The following is a 23,803-nucleotide window of genomic DNA, read 5'->3' as shown; positions in this document are numbered from 1 at the left end:
TTGTGAGCCACCATGTGGTTGCTGGGACTTGAACTCTGGACCTCTGGAAGAACAGTCCGTGCTCTTAACCACTGAGCCCTCTCTCCAGCCCCTACTGCCCATCTCTTGACCTGGCTTCTTCCTCTAAATTGGATTTTCAGAATGACGTTGGGATGGAAGGAAAGGAAATTACTGCCTAGCTTTAACTTCTGGGCTGTGTGTGTGTGTGTGTGTGTGTGTGTGTGTGTGTGTGTGTTTTATCACAACATATCTCAGATTATTTTGACAGGAGGCAGACTGGTCATGAAGAAAAGGATGGTGCCGTCACAGCAGAGTAATCCCCCTCCCCCCGGCTCTGCCGACGACAGCCTGTGCCGTGTCCTGTCCCTTCTAGGAGCTGGGTGACATTATCCCACCTCTCGTGTTTCTTTGCTCCCCGTGTCTTTTGCCTGAACCCAGGGCTAAGCATACTTAGACTGTGTCAGAGGGTAATTTCTAGCATGGTGCAGCAAAAACCTTCTCAGAAGTGCCACAGAGAGAATGCTTTAGGCTTTCTGGGCTGTCTCACTGGCTGCTATTTAACCTCTGCTGTAGTATCAAAGCAGCCGGGCCATGTGTCGCTGTGTCCTACTGACTCACATTTGAAATATGAACTTCACCTGTCTTTTCTTCAACTGTTGAAAAATATTTTTTTCCCCTGGTTTGTCTTGCTATTTCTTACCAAAAAAAAAAAAAAAAAAAAAAAAAAAAAGCTAAGCAAAGCTACTTTTAAGACATAGGTTGTTCGTGGCAGTATTAACAGCTTGCTACCTGTTGGATCCGGCCTCAGCTTGTAGATTGCTAACCTTAGACTTCGGAATCCACTGTGTTCTTCCAGGACATGGGCGAATAGTTACAGGAAGTGCTAAATGAAGCTACCCCTACCCCACCCACTGGCCCCCTCAGTCTACTGCTCTCAGGAGCATTGTCCATTCGAGGGGCTGGGATATCCTGGGTTTCTGTGACCGGGCTGGCCATGCTTTCTCCTGCTCCTTGTGTGTTTTAAAGGCAAGCATTCTGCACACCTGGGTTCTTGGTGGGTCTTTGTCTTTGTCCATCCTGCTAGCTGGAGATAAGGTCAGGTCTCTCACCTGTATAGGTGCTTCAGGCCTAGACTAGCTTACCAGGGAACCGGGATCCCCCATAACTGTAGGCCTGTCCATGCATACATTATTTCTTCCTAGTGTTTAAGGAGAGATCTACTTGGGGTGATTGTAACCCCAGAGACTGTAGGTGGCTGCAAGTCAGAAACTCCCTAAAATTCCTGGCCCTGAGGATCAAAGGAAGATATTTATGGGCTAGCCTTAGTCTCTGGGCTAATGCCTCATTACAAATAGAGCATAATTACTGAATAATTTTGACAGTCTACAGTATAACAGAGTAGTATATTTTGCATAGTAATGGTATGTTTACTTGTGTAGAGAATATACAAAGTACTTCTGTATTGCTTTTTATACCTTTTTATCTTCTAGGAAAAGTAGGCCAGACTTTTTTTTTTTAAAGACAGGAGCTGTAATTCAGATAGGTCGTGAGTTCACTAGCCACCAGTGACTGTGAACCTCTGATCCTCCTGCCTTTACCTCCCAAGTGCTGGGATGGCAGGCATGTACCACTAGGCATGGTGTTCAGATCCTTTAAAATACAGTTTTGTAGATATAGGAACTGCAGTTCAGAGAAGCCAGGTCTCATCTCACCCAAGGGGCTAATTTCTACCCCACACCTCGTCTAAGAGCAAAGGGTGACTAGGTGATGAAGTAATTCTCCTGGGAAGCATGACCAATTTCCCTTCCTGCACATTCCTCTCCTCTGCCCCTCCCTGTCAGACCCCTTATATATGGTTCTCCAAGCCTTCCTCACCTGCACACTCTTTTTACTTTTGAAATCATTTCCACAGTGGAGACAGGCGCTTCCTACCCACCAGAAGACCCCCTACCAGTGAATGTTGACGGAGCTTGCCCAACTTTTCGTGCAATAAGAAGAACCAGCCACCTTCACACAGCAGCCTCCAGCGTCACTTCAGGACCTGAGGTGAGTGGTGGGGCTTCCCATAGCCTTTGCCCTGAAGCATTAGGGCTGTTGCCTTGATTGGGGTGGGGGTCTTAAGGGTAGAGGCATATATCGGCCCTTTAAATATTGATATAAGGAAAAAATGAAATGAGAAGTTGCTTACTTTCTTAACACCAAAAAAATGAGGGGTTTGGTGGGAGGAAGACCAGGGCATAGTAAGATCCAGGGATGAACTTCAAGAGAAGCCTCTACATTTTGACAGAAGAGAATGGGAAGAATTTTGACAATGGACTCTGGTCTTGGGTACCTGTTCCCTATCCCAAGGGTTAGCAATCATTCCAAAGCCAGTTTCTCTGCCCTCTCCGTCCTTCTGGGGTTGTCAGACAGTTTCTTCAGGTGTGAGGAGAATGTGTGAATAAGAAGGCTCTTATGTGGTTGTAGAGAAAACTGGGGGAGAGGGGCAGGGAGGCGTGCAGAGGAAAGAGACAAGACGCGCCAAGCGAGGTCGGTGTGGAAAACAATTCTCTGTGGTAGTCGCAGGGCAGGCAGGGTGCTGACTTGTTCTGCTTGAGGGCCCATCACGAACTCCTTCCCATTGGCACTTCAGAGACGGCTGCTTGAAGTGACTCACACGGAGCTCATACTCTCCTTTCTGGCTTCACTTACTGGAAAGATCAATTCTTAGAGTTAGGAGCGAGTCTGCCAACTGAGGTGGAAGAGACGAGTGTGTGACCCAGACTCGCCTTCCGTGCCTCTCCCTGTGGGCCTTGGTTAACCCTGCAACCTTGTCTGTTTGCCTCCTGGAAGGATAAACAGACCTGCTTAAAGTGGTCCGGTGACTCAAAGGCAGGTCCCAGGAATCAGATGTGGAAGTGAGCCCTTCCTCCTCCCAAGTCTGGAACCTCTTGATATGCTGCTCATGGCTGAATTTTTCTTCCTGCCTCTTATTCTCATTTCTGTTGGTGGTCAGAAGTGTGAGAGGGATGGACGGAGGTGCAGGCGTGTGGAGGGAGATGAATATGGTGGTGGGGAGGGCAAAGAGGTTATCATCAGCACCAGCTATTCGATGGAGGGCGGGAGGACACCCGTGCTCCACCCCACAGCGCCCTGAGAGGTTTGTAAAATTCTTGCCTGGGGTCTCACTTGTCCAAAGTACCTTTTCTGTTGTCCGAACAGAACACACCAGGCGCTAAGTAGCACATAAAGAAAAGATGTTTGCCCCACAGTTCTAAAGGTAGGCAAGTGTCAGGCATGACATCTGTGTGGTCCTTTAGGTTGGTAGTCCCAAGGTGGAGTGCCTGCTATCATGTGGCAGGAAGGCACAGAAAAAGCTGAGCTGAAGTGGCCTTCGAAAATACCCACTCCAAAGCTATCCTGCCAACCTACAGTCCTCATGTTCATGGGTTTGTTCAAGAGGGCAGAGATCGTAACCTAATCCCCTCTCAAAGGTTCTACCGCTACATACCCCGACGGAGGAAGTGAATCTAAATGTGAGTTTTGGTGGAGACATTCAAACCACAGCATTTCTCTCGCTTCGGGAATCTCATTTGTGTGCTCCCTTGGAGCATTTTGTGCGTTCGTGTGTGTGTGTGTGTGTGTGTGTGCGTTCGTGAAGTTCCGAGTCAGAGGCTGACTTCAGGGTAAGGCCTTCCTTTCTTCAGCAGGAGCACGGGCCCTTTCTTCAATGCAGACAAGCTTGAGACAACAGATTCTCCCCGGCCTGAGCCTAATCCTTCTCGTTTTGAACCAAGTACCAGAGCTTCAGGGTCAAGAGTTCCGATTTGGGCCTTGCCAAGTGACCGGGGTGGTTCTCCCAGAACTGTGGGAGGCCTTCTGGACTGTGAAGAACACTGTGGTGAGTGCTTACCCTGAACCCTTTCATGCTGCCTCCCTGTTAGAGGGAAGGTACTTTTTCAGGATTGTGGATCCCTTTTCAGCTTGTTTAATCAATTTCGTACATAAGAACCCTTTGAGTTCAGGAGGATCAATAAACCCCATGTTACTCATGAGGAAACTGAGGCCTTGTCATCCATGGACAATCTCTAGTAAAGGTAGCAGAGCCCCCAGGGAGGAAAGGAGCCCTGGAGTGGCTTGGCTTCATCCTGGGTGAGCTCTGGACCAGGACGAGAGGCAATGCTCTCAAGAGTCCTCAAAGAGCAAGAGGCAGCTCCTAGGTACAGCTACCCTGCTCCATCTACTTCCCATGTGTACTATGGAGATGAGTCCTACTCTTAGTAGCTCTTAAAGCTGAAAAGTTTACTTCCTTGTGTCACATATGACCAAAGAAAGCACAGGTCTCTTCTTAGGTCTGTAGTCAGGGTCTAAGAATCCCAGGGTCCCTGTTCCCCTTTGGGATGGGTAAGTGTAGTAGTTTTCTGCAGGCCGGATCGGTACCCTTTCCCCAGGATCTAGCTCATTATGTCCCTTCTTGGGTCCTCCTTTGGTGCCTCCAGCCTCTGTAGTCTCACTAATGGGATGGAGTTTGACATCGGGGACAGTATATTGGTAAGACTGGCTTCTATAAAGATTCCTAACCTGGAGACATCTTTTCTTTCTGTTCCCAAAGAAAACTCAGGACGAGCTCACAAGTGTCCGGCTGTTGAAACCACAGGTTCTGCAGAATGTCTCGGTAATCAGACTGAAAGGGGATAGGTCCTGCCTTCGTTTTGCTTATAGAGACCCAGTGAACATCTAGTGAAGTGAGCCTGCCTTTCACCTTCATCCTTTTCTCTCTCGTGTCACTATCTTCTTACCATCTGTCTAGACAGTCTGTGAGCATGATCAGACTGATCCCTTCCAGCTGCCAAGTTTCAAGAGCAGAAAAAGCCAGGCAGTGCTTGCTGTGTTCAAGGGTACCAGGTTTCTTACTCTTTCTCCTTCCAGTAAAATGTCTTCTGACTCTCAACCACGAAGTCAAAGTTCAAAGGCTTTTCAGGATCCATCATGTTAATGAGACCATAGAGTAGAGCAGAAAGGGATTATCACCTGGGTGGGGAGCCAGGAGTCCTGGGAGTCAGGCTTGTTGGCTGAGTTACCTTGGGTGGGTAACTTCTTTCTGGGGTCTGGGTTCCTGCCGTGAATCACAAGCTGCTCCTTAAGACCCCTTGCCATCTCTTCAGATCTACCCAGAACCACCATCGTTTCCAAGGAGACCCTGTCGTGTTGATTTTGCCTTGGGTGGTACATGGGTTTTTCCCTTTAGGGTCAGGATCAGCGAAAGCCTCAGTGGTTTTGCTTCTTCCCCAGGATGCCGAGAGCTGTTACCTTGCCCACAGCCTGCTGAAGTTCTACTTGAACACTGTTTTCAAAAACTATCACAGCAAAATAGTCAAATTCAAGGTCTTGAAGTCATTCTCCACTCTGGCCAACAACTTTTTAGTCATCATGTCCAAACTGCAGCCTAGTGTGAGTAGATCATGGGTGGAGGCTGGGGAGTGGCATGTTTGAGAATCTGTCCTCCATTTAGTCCTGGCTTCTTTTCCCAACAAAGAGTCTTGGGTGTCACGGGAAAAGATTTTATAGGTTCAGGTCTGTGTCTACCCTGATCAGGTAGGGAACCCTTGCATGGTACCCAACTTCTCTGGGCTTCAGTTTTGTCATTTATAAAATGGGGACATTTCTACCTGTAGAGGCTTTAGTGAGGAAAGATAACAGTCCTGACATATTGGGAAGCTGGCTCTGGCTTGCTTGAGAGCATAGGATTCTGATCAGTCCTTGCAGCATCTGAGAACCCTCCCCTGTATCACCAGGAAGAGCAGGAGAGGCTAACCCACTCTGACCTAACATATATATATATTTTTTTTTTCTTTCTGGTAAGCAGAAGGACAATGCCATGCTTCCCATTAGTGACAGTGCACGCCGGCGTTTTTTGCTGTTCCACAGAACATTCAAACAGGTAAGGCCAAGAGCTGGGAGTCTGCCTACCCAACAGCAGCAGACTAGCTTGAACTGTCACAGAGAGTACCCTAGAGACCTAATGAAGAACCGAATGTGCCTCCTTTGGGCTTGTCCCAGACCTGCCTGTCTTGGTAGGATAATTAATAAGCACCTGCTTTGCATAAGTCAATGTGGGCCTTTTCCCCGTTAGTTTTCACGTGGAAAGGCTATTCCACTTCCTTACAAGATGATTTCACAAGGGAAGAATTTCCCTAAGAGAACGTTTTTACACGCCCCTGATGTCAGCATTGAGAAGGAAGGTTGACAACTCACCTCCACACAGATCTGCAACATTTCCTCAGTGTTCAAGTGGTCTCGTTTATGAAAAAAGACACAGAAAATCACATCGCATCTCTCTTAATTAACCCACCAAAGAAAACCCAAACTTCAACTCTAGTCCCCTTACCCTCAAAGAAAACATCCTCGATTTTGAGCACTTGACAGAGGAACAGATATATCAGTCTATAAATACATGGTAGAGTGCGAACTTGAGCACACAGCAGCTCAGGGAGTACACCACATCTTCCCTAGGTCGTATCCAATCTTCTTATGTTCTAGGTACCATGTCCTTCTCTAGCTCTTTCCCTACTACTCAGTAGCCTCTTTGTCCTCACCCTGGAAACACATTCACATGGTTGAGGTACAAGTGATGGATGGGTCCCTTTATGAGAGGCCATTCCACAGGTGATTCAGTGAATTTGGAGTCAGGTCTACATTGGGCGAGCTAGGTTGGAAGGAAACCGTTCTCGTCGTTAACATACCTGACCCCCATCTCTCCATTTGCTGCAGTTGGACATAGAAGTGGCTTTGGCGAAAGCCTTTGGGGAAGTGGACATTCTCCTGGCCTGGATGCAGAATTTCTACCAGCTCTGATTGCCAATCCGGATAACTTCCTCCTTTGTTCTCCGTGCCATTTCAAGGCATTGTTCATATCCCTGTTGTCCTCAGGGCACTTCAGACCCTTGGCCATGGACCCCTGTCGTTGGCTCAGGCTTTTCTTCAGACCTCACTCTTTAGTCCAAACGACAGCCATGGACAGCACCTTTGGATGCTCCGACTGACCCACAACGTGGATTTGCATATTTATTACAGCCCTATTTAACTAATGTCACTGTTTCGGTAGAAACCGTATTTATTTGTGAGACTGGACGTTCCATGAAAGCATCATGCCCCGTGTTTGCACCTTACTTCCTGTGAGCTGGCTCACCATGGGGGCAGTAGATGGTTGCTCAGTAAATATTTAAAATGGATTGATTTTTTATTTTTTACTTTTTTGCCTGTCTTGAATTACTTGGGATGATGATGGGACATGAATCTAAACTTTGGTGCACAAAAATCACGAGGGGAGAGAGTGCTGGGCTGGAAATGAAGGACACCGATTTGAGATTTTACTTATCTTTATGTGTGTGGGTGTTTTGGCTGCATGTGTGTCTGTGTACTGCATGCATGACACGCAGTACCCTTGGAGGACAGGTGGGACTGTGAGATCCCTGGGACTAGAGTTAGGTGCACTTGTGAGCCTCCATGTGTGTGCTGAGGATTAAACCCGGGTCTTCTGAAGAGCAGCCAGTGTTCACCTCTGAGATGTTGCTCCAGCAACGGATGCTGGTTTGAAGAATCAATGATGGAAGCTACCATCTGGGCTAAAACAAAGATTCACACTCAACATCCCACCTTACTCCTGATTTCCCATCACCCTACTACCCTGTTTCTCCAGGTATCCCCTTTTCTTAAGATACCATTCTCTCCTTATCTGTTTAATATGGTGTGTCAGGCTGATGGTGGTGACATTGTACCTGGATGCACGGTTCAATCCGTGATGACAGTCCTTGCTAAGAAAGCAACTCGACTCAGGTAGCCACTCCATTCTAGTTCTAGAAAAATGTGCAGGGAACTTATGTTGTGTATCTGGGAAGGGTCTTCTTCTCAAAGGCAAGAGCTGGCATTCTCTTGCCTCAAGCTTGGGTTGAACTTTGCAGTTGGTGTCCATTCAAGAAGTGTCTGACTACACCTTGCCCTGAACTTCAGATAAGAAACATGAGGGGAGTTTGGGATGCTTCTTCTTCCGAGTCAGAAGTGCTAGTGCCGATCCTCCGACCTTGTGGGATTCCCCAGGGTGCTTTTCTCCCATGTCTTGCTATGTGTTGTCTGAAACTGACAAGGCATGGGTGATAATTTGGGATGGCTAAAATAGCTCAAAGTGAAGGTACTAAGATAGAGAAGGAGACAAGGAGACTGCAGAGATTTTCTAAAAGCAGAGCGATGCTGGAGTCAGGCTATTCCTACCAAGTGATGGGTGGTTAGAATGAAGAGGATTCATGAGTGTGTGTGTGTGTGTGTGTGTGCGCGTGTGTTTGTGTGTGTGTATCACTAACACTAACAAAAGCTTAGTCTTAAAAATTTAGAATAAGTCATCAAATCAAATAAGCTACCTTTTGCCGTGAGACTCAGGAAAGACAGAAGCTCATTATGTCCTTTGGATCAGGGCCTGGAAATGTCAGCTAGGCTTATATTCTGGCCTGATGTCATATGAGCTGGGGTTAAGGCAGCAAAGACCATGTGACCAAAGAGAGTGATGAAGCACCTTGCAGGTCCCATAGGCTGTTAGACGGTATAGAAAGGACAGTCGGCATCGTGACAAATGAATGACTTGTATGTCCAATCCAGAACGCTCCCAATGAATGCAGGGGGCTTCAATGGGGGTGAGAAATTCGCTTGTAATTGACTATTCTCAAGGCATTCAGTCAGGCAAGAGTTGAGTTAGGGGATAGGACATACGAGGTGACAGGGATCCTGTAAGGAAAAAGTGCTAGGCATCAGCAAACAGATAGGATTCATTGGCGTGAAGGTCTGGGCCCTGGGGGCTTGCTAGGGAGATGAGGTAGGCCAGGAATATTGATGTAATCGTTTGAATCCTGGTCTTCTACGTTGACAGCAGGCTGGTGGCCCAAGCTCACGTATTCACAGCTCATCTTCAGAGACGGGGTGTGGGGCCAAGAAGTTTCAATTACCTGGGAACAGGCAAAGGAGTGTCACTAGCGCTGGCTGGGTGATTTTCACCTCGATTGAGGTGGATTTCTACTGCAGGAAATGAAGGAACAGGGCCACAGTTGCTGGGCTCCAGACCGCAAAGGTGAAGAGTTGGCTAAACTCCATCAAGTGGGCCAGCTCTGGGGCTTTTCAGGGTGCAGCCTCACTCCGAATAACTGGAAACCACTTCATACTAACGTGGGCAGGACACGCTTTGCATGGGGTTCAGACTGAAATCACAGGGCCGAGCAGTGTGAAGGAGGCCCACCTGCAGAGGTCTCCCTTGGGGATAAAGGGATATGACTTGTGCGAGAAATATGCACCTTCTCAGGCAACCAGTCAAGAGGCAGGGTGAGTCATCTCTTGTACCTCTGCAAGGACTTGGAGAGGCCATGACATGGTACAAGAACGCATTCCAGCCAAGGGCTGGGTAGCGGAGGAAGACTGCAGATCACGAGGGCATGATAGCGCTTCTCTTCCCCAGTGAGACTCCCTTCAGTTCTCAGAAGGCCAGGCTATGTCAAGACTGACATGGCCCAGGTACTGCGGTCCCCACAGAAGAATGCCACCACAGAGAATTCAATCAGCCATCTAAACGAAAGTTCTAAGAACTAGAAGGGCAGTACTCTGAATGCAGGAAGCTCTGTTGTAAGGGACTTCTACATTTTATATTTTACTAAGGAGAGAAACAGCAGAAGGTTGCTTCGAAACCACATCTCCCACTGAATGTCAACTTACTAGGTTTAAAAAATAAAAATACTCAGCATGAAGACTGAAATAAGCTATTGGGCATATGAACACTGTATATTTGTTCTGTCAACATATATATGTGTGTATATATGTGTATATATGTGTGTGTATATATATCTTTATTGAGAGAATGAGTCAAGGTTAACTTTTACCAGGGGGAGGCCCAGAAGACGGTCTGTGTGAACTTAGGGCAGATCTACAATAAGTCTGGTTTTGGGGTAGAGCAGACAGGCTCACTGGACTATTCACTCCTAAGGTCAAGCCTTGAAGACTGGCTGTGTGCATGCCTATGTGCGTGCACGTGTGTGTGTGTGTGTGTGTGTGTGTCTGTGTGTGTCACATTCAAATGGCTAGACGTGACTACAGGGCTAGGCAACATTCTTCCTTTTTAGTCAGACACATGATCAATATATTAATCAATATATTGCCAGCCGGGCATGACATTCATATCCTCCCTTGAAGGCAGACATGACTGCATGGCAGCTAATGGGGGGCAAGTGTTAGTGAGATGAAAATTCAGGGTCATGATCCTCAAGAAGCCATCATCCCCGAGGGGTAGAAATAAGAACTTGGTTCTGGTGGCTGAGTACTAACCGTGGGCCAGAAAAGTTGGCTGGAGTTGTTGGGACAAAATATCCCTGGATGATCCTCTTCTTCCTGTCCCTCTGGCTTGAGCCCTGAGGGTTTGGGGGGCTATTGTATTTAATTAATTTACGCTAATTAACACACGCACACTTGGCGCCCTTATTAATATTTTTGTTCTGACTACCAAAACATTGGTTTTAGGCTTTGAGAAAGCTTAAAGAATGTTCCCTTAATTTGGGGGAACAGAATGACACACACACCTGCTGTGTTGATGTCTGCACCTCTGCCCAGTAGCACTTCAGATAAAGCCCAGCCGTCCGTTGCTATTACTTCCTCTCGTTTTTTTTAAAAGAGATGTCCGGGGGTTGGGGATTTAGCTCAGTGGTAGAGCGCTTACCTAGGAAGCGCAAGGCCCTGGGTTCGGTCCCCAGCTCCAAAAAAAAAAAAAAAAAAGAACCAAAAAAAAAAAAAAAAAAAAAAAAGAGATGTCCAAACTGTCCTCCCTCACAGAGGTAAAACTGTCCGAGTAGCTTCCACTCCCTCTAGCCTTCTAGAAACCTACTAGAAACCTAGCATCTTTCCTACACCGTAGTTGCTGCAGGGGTGCTTTCTCTCCTAGTCTAAAGCCACCCAGCATCCATTTATCTGAAGAAAAAAAAATGCTTGGCTACAGATCTTGTGGGGTCAGCCTTCCCAGGGCTTCAACCTAGAAACTGGATACAACCGGTTGGGGGAGCCTGGCTGAGCGTCGACTGGGGAGGGCGGAGCTTACCAGTGGCAGGGCTGGGGGCGCCGAGGCTGGGGCGTTGAGGAGCAGAGCCTCCGCTGAACCTATGGGACAGAAGAAAGCGGTGAGGGCCCCAGCCTTCCCACGCCTACCTGTCCCCGGTTCCCGGCTGGCCTCATTCTCCACGCCTCGCTGGTGTGTGCGCTCACCCACGTTGTCGGGTTCCCGTGCGCGCCGCGGGCAGGCGCTGTAGACGTTGTTCTGCGAGCGCGGCCTCTGCGGGGCATCCCGGCGCTGTGTAGGGATCTGGCGGGAAGGCCCCCGGCCTCGCATTCTCCTCGCCATTCGGCCTACGCGCCTGGAGAAGGCTTCAGGAGGTCACCGGGAAGAGAGAAGGGCATGGCATCAGACACCAGTGGCCTCCTGCCTCTTCTTTCCCAGACTGAGGGCTACACACCTCTATGATGCCTGACAATGTGTGACCTGGGCATAGATGCCCAGGGTGCAGAGTGCAGGCAAGGACAATGTACTTTTAGACTCCATCCCGGTTCCCTGGGAGTTCAAGCTGAATTTGAATGCTCTGGGCTCTTGTACCTCAGGTCTCCCAACCAAAACCCAGAAGCTCAAGTGCCTCACCTCTCCTCCTTTGAATGGCTCGTTTTACCACCAGTCCCAAAAGAACCAGCAAGAGGAAGCCCAGGAAGGTCGGAATCAGAATGTGAAATTCTGGGATGGAGATGTGAAGCCCTCGGTCTTCTCTCCCATACTGTGAACCGTAGTGGGGTGTCCTTGGCCAGGGGAAAAAGGAGAAACAGAGGACTTAAAAAACGAGGAAAAGGAAATTTAAAGACTCACCCTTAAGTGGCCACCTTTCTTTGGAGATGACTTACAGTTGACCCATTGTTAACAGAATTTCCTCCATCACTCCCAAAGAGATTTATTTATGGGGTCAGGAGCCTTTGGTTCAAATTCAAGTTCCTCATTTTACTAGTTATGAGGTCTCGAGCGCGTTTTAATTTCCCTTAGCCCTATTTCCTTACAAATGGGGATCGTGAAATCTGCAAAAAATTGTTCCGACTAAAACCAAAGGAGGTGGAAAGAATTGAAGTCAGCCTGCCTATAGCAGAGTCTGATAGGGCTCCTACTCCCACAGTTAGAAACCTTGGCATAGGCAGACGTGCTTTAACCTTACGTGGACTTTGTGTGTCTTTATCCCAGTTGACATTAAAGAAATGTTTATTACATAGATTTCTGAAATAGGAGTCAAGAGTCCCATTGTCACCGAAACCACATATTTTATTGCCCCAGTCCCCTCACTTGTAGTATCAAAATCCTTCTGAGAGCCTTTTTTTCCTTACAAGTTTGTTCAGGCAAATTTCCTGTGGGTTTTGATACACATTTGCTTTAATGCTGTCCCCTAGTGGTTCATTGAGGTGCGATATTTAGAACAATTCTAAGCAATAGAAACATTTGTGTTAGCAGCATTAAGAAGGAAAAGAAAAAAAAAACGAGGGTAATTTTAATGCGTATTAATTAGTAAATACTTTTAATTACTTTAAACGGATTAAAAACTTTTCTCATTTACTTATTACATTACAACGGACCCGGATGAATTTGTATGATTGAAGACCCGAGTCTTTCTGTAAGATCAGAACTAGGGAGTTGCAAAGAATACATGTGGGAAAATTCTGCTAATTAAGGTCAAAATCTATCATGGCTGGATAGCCTCTGGGCCCGGCACAATATGAGAGAGTCCCTTTATTAATGGGGTTCTCTTTCTCTGGCCTTGTCTGGGGAATTCTAAGCCCACACATATGCTACCTGAGGAATGTCATGAAGCCTCAATTAGATTATAGGATCAGTTTTCTTTCTCCTGATAAAACTTGTTCAGCCAGAGCCTGAGATTCCTAAAATGCATCCCTATGCTAACGAGGCAATCCAGGTACCCTAAGCCCCCAGCCAATGACCTTTGCCCCTTCTGGATGTTCCTACTCTCAGTCCCCCAAAACTTTATAGCCTTGAATCACACTAAGTAAAGTTGACCCACCTCTTGATAGCTGGTCCCAGTGTGGTTAGCCACTGTATGTACTCACAGGGCTTCTGAGCCCCTCCCCTCTCGATGCCTCTGCTCCCACTGCCCCTGTGGACCCGATTGGCTGATGTCCATGTGGGTGGGGAGACCCACAACCACAAAGCATATTCTTTGTTGATAAGACTAATGCACTCAAGAATTTTCTTTGGAGACGAAGCTGAGAAGGGTACGGGACACAGGCACTAAACATTGAGGCCCTTCTTACCTTTCCCCATGAAGTCTGGTGTGGTGGCTGTAGCTGGCCTCGAGGAGCCTGGATGCTTGCCGAGCAGAGGTTTTGAAGGCTGTGGTAGCTGGCAGGAGCGCTGAGGGCTTGGTAGGTGTTTCAGAAGATGCTCCATAAACTCTGGGATGGCGGCTTACTGAAGTGTTGGTGGAGGGCTGGTGAACTGGAGGGGCCTCAGTCTTTGGAGATAGTGTGGTGACTTCAAGAGAGAGAAGGGAAAGGTTACATTAGTGGTAGACACGCTGTGTTCTCCAGTCTCCAGGAGGAGTGGGTCTCTACTTCCACACTCAATCATTTCTCCCCCTTTGCCCATACATACCGCCTCTGCTTTTGCAGTCCTCGTGACCAGAAATGCCTTATAGCATACCATTTACACAGAAAACTTTCATGCAGGCCTGGATTAAATATTTCCTCAGGAAGACTTACTGTCTTCTGAACGTGGAGAGTATTATGCTTTTTGGGGCTGATATATTCTCCCCCAATTTCAACCTACTTATTAACACTCATGGATCTATGATCTGCCCAGTTACACTGTTTCTTTTGACCCCAGCAGGGTCTCCTAGTGCAACAATGTTCAATTAGTATACCTTACTCACTGGGTATATGTTATGATGCAGGGAAATGTTAGTATGATAGTCATCTTTTAATTGCCAAATAGAGTTGTTGAAGCCACTAATCACCAGCAGGTAGAAGATGTCCCTGAAGGTAGCAGGAAGCATAATGACCTCCAACTGGCAAACATCTGCCCAGTCTTGGTTTCTAGTCATTCAAAATGGACCTGGGGTTTGCGAATTGGGTACTTTGTTACTTTTAGTGCCACCTAGTGGTGGTATGTGACTCCTCCAACTGGTGCCGGTCTTCTCAGCTGTCAGATAGTTGAAGTTCCTTTCCAAGGACAAAGCTTGGGAAAGTCACCTCTGCTTTGCTAACCACTTTATGAATCAAGCAAAAACAAGTCTCCCTCTTCTCCCGCTCTTGACATGATGGACTGACCTTTGTCTATGAATCCAGAAGGGCTGGCATGTTCACCCATTTTGAGCCAGGGAAGCTCCTCCGGATATCTGTGCAACCACCATCTTGGCGATGGCTCTGATGTCGGTTCATCGTCCCAGAATGGCTCTGGGTATTCTGGGAATTCTGTTGGAGGCGAGAGGGATGTGTTGGTGATCATCAGGGAGAAGATGGGACTGGAGGTTCAAGAAAGAGCTGACTCAACTAAGACCCTGAGGATATGAGAATGGTCCACAGAGACAAAAAAAAAAAAAAAAAAAAAAAAAAAAGGAACTGGGCATGAAACCTCCCTGGTGTGCTGGCTTTTCCCACCAGCATATCCAGCACTCCCTGTGAAGCCATTGGGATTATAAGTTGCCGAAGCAGTCATGCACATGTCAGGATATCATTGAAAAGTCAGGGTTAAGAAGAAATGTGGAGCCCAACCATATAGCAACACATTTGACTTGATCATTGTTTCTCAGGTCTATCCACCCAAGACCTCTCATGAGATAATTACATAGGACATGTATGGCTCCTCTGCTGGTTTCCTCAGCCTCAAAAACCTCTCCTCTGTCTAATGTCTACCTCTCCATTCATGTCCTGGGTAGAATGGGCAACATACAACATCCGTCTTACTCTTTTCATCTCCTGTGGCTAGAAGGTTCTAGGCTGTGGTGTCGATCAACTGTGAGGTTAAGCTGTGTTGTTCTGTGTTAGCACTGGGCTGTCTCATATGGCAACAGTATGGGACAGTTACAGTTCGATGCTGGTCTCAGTTTTCTAAACACCTACCATTACGGACGTTCAGGGTGACTTTCTGGGTCTTGCCGAGGTCTGTGTTTGTGCCCACACCACAGGCATAGATTCCTTCGTCATCCTTAGTCAGCTGTGTCATCTCCACTAGGAACAGCTTCTTATTCAAGGATGGCTTCAGGGTGACCCGCCTTTTATATTCCTTCTTGACAAAGATGTTGGACACCACAGTGGCGCATATTGCAGGGTTGGTCATCTGCCGGCACAGATACATCCTCACGTGTGTTTGAGGGAGTGGGCACTCGATGAAAACGGACCCACCCAACTCTACTTCCAGCCGTACTTCTGGGAGGACCTTCAGGGTCCCAGACACTGCGAGGAGAAGAAGTTAGTGCAGAAGAAGCCCCATTCTCAGATATATCTCAACTTCAGCCATACGTTCACCCTGACACATCTCTTCAAACCTAGGGCCGGCCCCAGACCACCCCCACATTAACCAGATCTAGTCATGACCCTGTCATTACCCCAGCCTCAGCCTTACAGTGAGACTGTAAGGACCTAGACATAACTACAATTCCTACTCCAAAGGGAAATGGGATGCCAGAAATGACCCCCAGGGCACATAATCCCCCAAGGGACTTAAGTATAGTGGTGAGAAAGGTGACCTATTCTTACAGCACATTTTCCCTCTGGGTTCTTTTTTTCCCCCCTCAAATTCGTCCATCTACCCAATCCTCCTTTCAGCTCAACTAAACCATTCAACATGTACACATTTGATGCCTTTCATGGGCCTTCCTCTCTCATACAATAAGTCATGTGGTGAGTGACACCAACAGATGTCTACCACAGTACAAAGTAATAGATTCCTGAGAGAGATAGCTCAGGGTTCTCTGAAAGCAGCAAGCAGGAGCACCTGACTCAGGCTACTGAGGGGATGGTGTCCTGGGAGGAAGGCTTTTGAGAGAAATGGTGCCCAATGCTGTACCCTAAACGAACGGGCATGGAGGGAAACTGAGAAGGTGATACTGGTCACTAGTGTGGAGAACTCATGGAAGGGGAAGCAGGGTGAGGATACATGTATGGGTATGAACATACATATGTCTGGGGGAGAAATAGATCAGGGAGGAGTGGAAGGTGTGGGTCACAAGTTCCTGACACCGAAAAGCAAGACAAGGAAAATATAGTGTAAACCAACCGACTACAGCAGAGGGTAAAACCATGGATGGTAATCTAAGTGAGTCCCAGCTAGTGCCTCCATAGTTGCTTTTCTGTTGCTTTTCTATTGCTGGGACAAAACACCATGGCCAAGGCAACTTATGAATGTGACAATACCATCAACCAGGCATTGGACCTGGTAACTTATAAAAGGCAGCATTTAATTTGAGGCTGCAGTAGCTAAGAGCTTAAATCTTGATCCACAAGTAAAAGGGGAGAGAGAGAGAGAGAGAGAGAGAGAGAGAGAGAGAGAGAGAGAGAGAGAGAGAGAAAGAGAACTGGAGTAATGTGGGGTTTAAAACCCACTCCCAGTGACACTACTCCAACAAGGCCATACCCCTGATCCGTCCCAAGCAGTTCCACGAAGTGGGAGCCAAGCATCCAAACATATGAATGAAAGGGAGACATTCTCAATGGGAGATGTTCTCATTCAAACCATCACAAGGGTGATTGTATAAAGTGTGTGAATCATGTGTGTGTTTAGGTGGGCCTGGAGGGCTTAGGTGGAGATGAAAAGGGCCTTTCAGGTAACAAGAGCAGATTATATCAAGAAGGGGATGTGAGAGACAAATCTGCTGGCTTACTGATGTTTATCTACAGATGGTACATTCTGAGTAGCTTCAATGAGCTCAGTCATACGTGAGTTAAAAATTAGAATATCAGTGGGCTTGGGGCATTTGATTTGGATATTTCTGGTAGAGGGGAGTATTGAAGGGTAGAGAGTGGAAAAATGGGCTAGAGATGGGGGTTAGGTGGGGATTAGGTACAGAGGAGCTGGAAAGCATCCACAGGAAATGTTGAGATCTAAAAGTGAAGCTATCTTAGTAAGCTTGAGTGGGGAAGAGGCAGAGAGGGCTCAGCCAGAAGTACATGGTCTGCCAAGGAACCTTGCATATGATGCACGGAGGTCAGTACTGCTTAAAACTGCTGCCAACTGAACTCATGAGTTGGCTTCATGCCTGTGCTCAAACACTGGGAAGGTAACACATCCACAAAGTTCCAGCCAGCCAAGGCTGAAGACCTCATTGAGAGGTTGAGGGAATCTCAAAAATGATGGGATTCCAGGACAAACTTACTAGCTTTCTCTAGTTTCCTAGTCTATGACCAGGATTACAAAAACAGATTTCCAAGACAGAGGGAAGTTGGGAGGATTCACAGTTTAGAAGTTTGAAATACTGGATCTACATCAATCATTGGGGGCTCACTGATGCCTATGCATTGTCTTGTCCTTGGACATGGTGGCTTCCTCTGTCTAGGCTGGTGTAAGGGCCTACTTTTTAAAGAAACATCCCAAATGTAATTCTTGACCATTTTAAAATTGATTATTGGGAAAAAGGGGGAGGTGTGTGTGTGTGTGTGTGTGTGTGTGTGTGTGTGTGTGTGTGTGAGAGAGAGAGAGAGAGAGAGAGAGAGAGAGAGAGAGAGAGAGAAAGTATCTAAAGGAACTGACCGATTTGATTCTAGTGTTTTAGAGGCAATTAAGTGATCTCTAGTTTATAGCCTCTAATTTGGTGACTGAATTGTAGAAACAGTAGAAAAAAGAGGAATGATGTAGTCTGAAAAGTCGTTGTCGATACACAGTTGGATGAAAACGTGTGTTTGAGATGTTAAGGTACTATGGCTTTTTCACAGTGCAAAAGAAGGGGAAATAAGGTAGAGCCTTGAGGGCTGAGGACACGATGGAGCTTTTCTAGGTGGGAGTGGGATTCGACCCAATCTGAAACAGAATGCTTGAATAAAAGGGTGGGCGTGGCAAACACCTGGCCTGAGATTTGTGTGCTTATTAAAGAGCTGTAGTTTATGGGCGTTCGTTTGTGGGACTGGCATTCTCCTTAACGAACCTGCAGCCCACTCACTCACTCACCAGCAATCCTGGGCCTTCCTCTGTTCCCACCTTCCCAGCTCTGGGCTCATAGGTATGTGCCATTGACTCTAGCTTTTTATGTGGATGCTGTGGCTCTTAGCTCTGGTTCTCATGCCTTTGTGGCGAGCATTTTAACCTACCTACCCAGCCCCTGCCTGTAAAATTTTAAATTCCGTTAAAAAGGCCGAGAGGGCTGGTGAGAGGGCTCAGTAGGCAAAGGCTCTCGCTAACCATCCTGGTAATTTTGGGCTGAGTTCCAGTGCCCACGTGAGGGAGAAAGACATCTCCTTGAGACTGAAGGACAATTCCTTTAAGGTTGTCCTCTGACCTCCATATGCATGCTGTGACACAGGCCCCGGAATAAACAAACTAACAGACAACAAAATAAATAAGTAATATAAAAATATTTAAAAGCACAAGAGCATCCCACTTAGCATCCCATTTCGACCCAGAGCATCCTGCAAGTGACAGGCCTGGCACCTGCCATCAGCTGTGCCCCAGGCAAAGGTGCTGAGTCCTTCCATAGGGCAACTCCCTCAGCTGAAACCCAAGTCTGGCCTTCTTCAGTTTCACAGTGTCTGTCTGCAATGACCCCCCTTTCTGCTGCACCATTGGCTTACTGTTTGTTCCCTTCAGCCCATAGCTCATGCACAAACCCTGGTACTGGCACCTTGACAACCAGTTTGCATCTCCTCTGTCTTTTCTATGTGCTTTCTCAAACACTTCGTCCAATTCCTATCCACCCCTTCAATTTTTCCTTGATCAACTTGAGTCAGAATTTTGTCTCTAAATGCCCATGAAAACTGCTCTCATGTGGGTCAACATAACTGTCCTCGTTGCTGTCTCTGGGGGTGCCTTGTTTGTCATCATCTCTGGTAGTACATGACTGTCCTGAGTTCTCCTTCCTAGGACCACCGTGCGCCACCCCAGTGCCATACCGTCACAGCTGTTCCCGCGCTGCCTCCTCTCTTACCTCCATCTCCCTCTCAGTGCTGGGCTTACACAGAGCTCAGTACCTGACGGGGTCTCTGTGTGTCTTCTCTCTTCTTTCTACACTAGCTCATTTACTCTAGGACCTTTTAGGGACAGATGCTGATAGGTTAGACTTCAACTAAATACATGCTGTCTCTAGTCTTCTCTTTACAGCTGCAAACTGGCTCTGGCCCTTGGACTCCTTTGTGCGTTTAGGATAATATCGAACAACAGCGAGAAGAGAACCTCTCATCTCTCGTCCTAAACCTGCCCGTTCATTAAAGAGTTTTCTATTTTGGGAAATAACACTACCATCTAATTGCCGGAGACCAAACTCATCTGCATGGTATTGAATCACGATTAAATTGCGTGAGGTCCAGGGAGATGGATCAGTGGGTGAAACTGCTAGCTTGCCAACCCAAGTTCAGTTCTTGGAATCCGTGCGCAATGCCAGGTAAGTGACTGTAATCCCCTCACTCTTATGGTAGGATAGGAGGTGGGGAAAGGAGAATTGCTTGGGAGTTCATAGGCCAACTTAAAGTATGCAGCATAGATGCAGAAACAATGAGAGAGATCCTGCCTTAAGTAGGTAGAAGCTGTGATGTGATTCCCCAAACTTATCCTCTGATCCTCATACATTTTATTGTGTGCTGTGGTGTGCACACAATAACAATTTTAAAAGAATTAACTTTCATTCTCTGTATGTGAGTATGTATGTATATGTGTATCAAGTCTCTCTCTATACATATGTATATGTATATGCATATGGATATGGATACGGATATACACACATATATACACCCATATATATATGTATTCTTATTAGTGGTCTAGGTAAATTTGGAGCCTACATCCTATGATATTGCCTTGGTTCATGAGAGACATTTTCCCATAGGGCTCAATTCAATATCATCTGAGCACTAGGGACAGGCCTACCCCAATATTTGTAGGCCTGAGGGCAGTACTAATAAATCAAGGCCAGAATATCATACATATAATTATTCAAAGATATTGCCAGGGGGTAGGGATATGACTCAGTTGCTACAGTGCACACACAGAAACCTGAGCTTGAGCTAAGGCCTCTGTGACCAGGCCTGGAGGCCCATGCCTTTAATTCTAGCACTTGAGATCATCTGTAAGAGGATCAGGAAGTCAAAGCCGTCTTATCTAAAAGACACTTATCTAAATAGCTCATTAGAGGCCAGCCCAGGATACAGGAGACCCTGTCTTAAGAACATAAGACTAACAATCAACTATTAATTAGAATATTTTGTATGTTCATACAAAACCATACAAATAAATACTTTGTATGTTCATATAAATCCATACAATTCCTTCTCTGTTGCTTGTGGCACATGTGATCCTTCTCCAGGAAGGCTCCATTTGGTACCTACAGCTTTCCTTGGTGATGTGATTTTCCCACATTTCTGGGAACTCCAATATCCTGGAGTCTCTACTGCTTCACCTACACAGCTACCCTCTCAGGTTCTTCGTACAGAAGAACCCTGCCACACCTTGCTTAGCCTCAGAGGCTGTTTAGAAACTTGGTGCTGGCCTTCACAACCCTTTACTCTTACATTTTGTACATCTGCAAAGGCGGCTGCGTGTGGACAGCACCACGTTCTATTATAAGCTCAAGATGTAGTGTGGCCCCCTTGGACCACAGCCTGAACAGGATCTGTGTTTCTCTGAGGAGAATCCTGAGAAAACACTTTCTGAGGTAGCAAGCTTCTAGCCTCATGCCTGAAGACTCTTTTTTTAAGCTCTCTCCTTTCAAATGAAAGTTTGTCAGATGAGTTTGCCTCGATACACTCTCTAGTTTGGGATGTGGAATATTGCACTCAACACATCTTTCCTGTTGTGACATTGCATAGTCTAAGATGTCTCCTCCTGTTGGCCAGTTTCCATCAATTTGACACAAGCTAAAATCATCTGAGAGCAGGGAACCTCAATTAAGAAAATGCCTCTGTACGAATGGGTTATAGGCAAGCCTGCAGAGCATTTTCTTAATTAGTGATTGGTGGGCTAGGGCCCAGCCCATTGTGGATGATGTCGTTCTTGGGTTGGTGGTCCTGGGGTCTATAAGAAAGCAGGCTGAGCAAGCCATGAGGAGCAAGGCAGTAAGCAGCACTTGCCCATTTGTGGATGATGTCGTTCTTGGGTTGGTGGTCCTGGGGTCTATAAGAAAGCAGGCTGAGCAAGCCATAAGACAGTAAGCAGCACTTGCCCATTTTCTCTGCATCAGCTCCCCGCCTCCAGGCTCTAGCCCTGACTGATTTCCTTTGATGCCAAAGAGTGATTGCACTAATCTCTTAAAGAATCCTAGCTGCCTTGTCTGGACCCATTTGGTCTGTTCTGCCTGTAGCTTTAGCTGAGTTCAAGCCCCTTTCTTTGCCAAGCAGCACATTTTCCACACACGTCTGTTCTTTCTCACTGGTATAGACCATCAGGACCAGGAAGCTGTGACAGCAGAAGCCTGAAGCTGCCTGATTATACATCAGGGTGGGCTGGCGGAGCAGTCAACAGATGGAGGAAGGTGAATTCAGTGCTCTGCAGCCCTCCTCTTTCTCCTTGTTTTATTCTGTCCATGACCTTACCCACAGGATAATACCATCTGCAGTCAAGGTGGGTCTTCTCCCCTTGATAAATTCTTTCTAGAAACAACCTCGCAATCACACCCAGAAGTAAGCTTAACTAATACCCCAACATTTGTTAATCCACTCAAATCCTCAACAAAGCTTAATTATCACAAAGCAGGTATTATTGATAAACCAAATAAGCTAAACACACGGAGCCAAGATATGACATGACTGCGGCTGGAATTCGGAAGGTGCTCAGGAACGACTGTGAGTGGGAGGTAGTTTTTCGATGGCTATGAAGAACCTTAATGGTGAACTGGGAGGAATGATGTTCCTATAGCAGGGACAGCCCGAGAGAAGGTGTAGAGTGGAAATCTGTAGCATTTGTTCAAAGAAGAGTTCTGTTTCTCTGGAAGAAGGTCTGTGGGAGCATGGTAAGCTCAGAATATAAGGGAGGAGAGTGTATTTTAGATAGTGGGAGCCATTGAATGACATTATAATCTTAGAGGTACTTTAGGCAAAGGGAGGAGCTGGTTTGTGTGGTGACCAGTGAAGTATATTGGGCAAGGCATTAGGCGCATTGTATTCCAAATCTTGGTGATCATTCTAGTGGGGTGCCAGGTAGGTGGCTGTAAGTTGAGATAAGAAGTTTAGGGACTACGTTATGGAGTCTTCATTTGAAACTGAAACTTGTGAAAAAGAAAGACCTAAAGGAGAAAACAGATACAAGGAGAACAAACCTTGGAGACACACGTTTTAAGATCTCAGTAAGTGAATCTTTAAGATATGTGATATCTTCCACCCCTAAAAGTTCAACAGCTGTCTAGGGTGGAAGTCTGGAAGCATGCTTCACAAGTGGGGAAGGGCCAGCACCCACCTCACAGGTCTCCATCCTTCTGCTCTGTGCCCTGGCTGCAACCGCATCTCTCCAGAAGCCTTAGAGCTGGAGATGGCTGTCAACCGATCGCCTCTGGCTAATTCAAACCTGGTGGTTAGTCCTGAGTGTTTCCTCAGAGCACTCACCTGGCAGGAAGTAGAGTAACCAAAGCCAAAGGTTCATGGTTCCTTGGAGGCCAGGTCCCATCCAAGAGCCCCTGGAGTGAGGCTGACGCACACCGATCATCTGGGAGCCTTCTACAACTGGATGCTTGAAAGAGATGGGGGCAGGGGCATAAAATGAGGAAATGATAATCTATCTTGTTGGCTGGCTAGTCTTTGCCTAAAAATGAAGATACCAGCAAACCACAGCGGAAGTCAAGAGTTGAGAAAATACGTAGGCATAAAAATGAGTGAACAAGGCTCAAAATCAGGACTGGAGCAGCTGCCAGGCCTTGGCCCCTCTTCTCAAAGGGACCTCCCAGGATTCATAGGTATGGATTGGCTTCTGAGCTAGAGTCATTTGTTGTTTCTCCAGCCTCAGGACAACACAACCTCATCACCAATTCTCTCCCAACAACAAAGCCTTTGTGGAGCCAAGCTTGGCTCTGAGAGTCACCTGTTAACTCCTCTGATGAGTACTGGTGAACATCTATTTGTAGCAATATTAACCATGGGTTTTTGTGCAACCCACTGCTATTCTCTGAACTTCATTTATCTAGAAAATAAATGGCGGTGAGACACCATGGCCTCTGGCACCCCACCTACCCTGCACACTGTCATTCCTGAGGTCTTAGGCACTGCTTACCCAGGGCCTCTGTTAATCTTCAGGCCTCATCCTCCTACAGTGGTATCCAAAAGGGGCTTCCCTCGGGCAGAGGCACAAGCCACTGTCTAATAAGCAGAAGGACAATGCTAAGAGTCAGGTGTGACAAGTCACACAGCAACTCTGCCTGTAGGGTTGTCAGTCGAGTCAGGCCATTTTTCTGAGACACCCAGTGGCAAGGGTGAAGTCCATTGAGAGAGAGAAGCCAAGAATCGGAAAACAATTTGAGATTTAAGACAAAATGCTTTGTCCAGGCTTGACACTTGTTAGCCTTGGCCAAGCTTCCCTGAGCCTGTGTCCTCACTGGTAAGTTGGGGATGACCACTGTCTGGTGCACAGCAGAGATCACTGATG

General features: G+C 46.9%; 2 protein-coding genes across 3 annotated transcripts; one reads left to right on the top strand and one right to left on the bottom strand.

Moving 5' to 3' along the window:
• Positions 1-1,838: 1,838 nt before the first annotated feature.
• Positions 1,839-7,211, top strand: Il24 (interleukin 24). Its single transcript, NM_133311.1, is given in 6 exon segments — positions 1,839-2,046; positions 3,687-3,880; positions 4,592-4,654; positions 5,272-5,430; positions 5,846-5,920; positions 6,751-7,211. Coding segments are annotated over 5 exon segments (552 nt in total). The 5' UTR covers positions 1,839-2,046; positions 3,687-3,709; the 3' UTR covers positions 6,835-7,211.
• A 1,382-nt stretch (positions 7,212-8,593) lies between these two features.
• Fcmr (Fc mu receptor) lies at positions 8,594-22,902 on the bottom strand. 2 transcript variants are annotated; one of them, NM_001014843.2, is made up of 8 exons: positions 22,771-22,902; positions 15,157-15,489; positions 14,365-14,508; positions 13,351-13,570; positions 11,690-11,841; positions 11,263-11,421; positions 11,099-11,157; positions 8,647-8,972 (listed from the first exon to the last, which is right to left on the bottom strand). In NM_001014843.2, exons 1-8 carry the CDS (start codon positions 22,805-22,807, stop codon positions 8,796-8,798), a joined length of 1,281 nt encoding a protein of 426 aa, NP_001014843.1. In that variant the 5' UTR covers positions 22,808-22,902; the 3' UTR covers positions 8,647-8,795. The 2 variants fall into 2 exon arrangements, with proteins under 2 accessions (XP_087437637.1, NP_001014843.1); XM_087581511.1 differs by lacking the exon at positions 11,099-11,157 and having other exon boundaries at positions 8,594-8,972; positions 11,206-11,421; positions 22,771-22,889.
• Positions 22,903-23,803: the final 901 nt, after the last annotated feature.

The sequence above is a fragment of the Rattus norvegicus genome, chromosome 13 (assembly GCF_021556685.1).
Source record: "Rattus norvegicus strain SHRSP/BbbUtx chromosome 13, alternate assembly SHRSP_T2T, whole genome shotgun sequence".
NCBI classification, from domain to species: Eukaryota; Metazoa; Chordata; class Mammalia; order Rodentia; family Muridae; genus Rattus; species Rattus norvegicus.
The sequence above is the reverse complement of the archived record's forward strand: the minus strand, read 5'-3'. Positions and strand labels throughout refer to the sequence as shown.

Bases quoted from the DNA above. Each gene is read 5' to 3' on its own strand.
- Fcmr (NM_001014843.2), bottom strand. From the start codon at position 22,807: ATGAACCTTTGGCTTTGGTTACTCTACTTCCTGCCAG. The intron at 11,422-11,689 runs GTGAGGCACTTG...GACCTCCTGAAG, and splicing joins AGCCATTCAAAGGAGGAGAG to CCTTCTCCAGGCGCGTAGGC. The intron at 8,973-11,098 runs GTAAGCTCCGCC...GCCTGTTCCCAG, and splicing joins CGCCCCCAGCCCTGCCACTG to GTAATTGAAACTTCTTGGCC.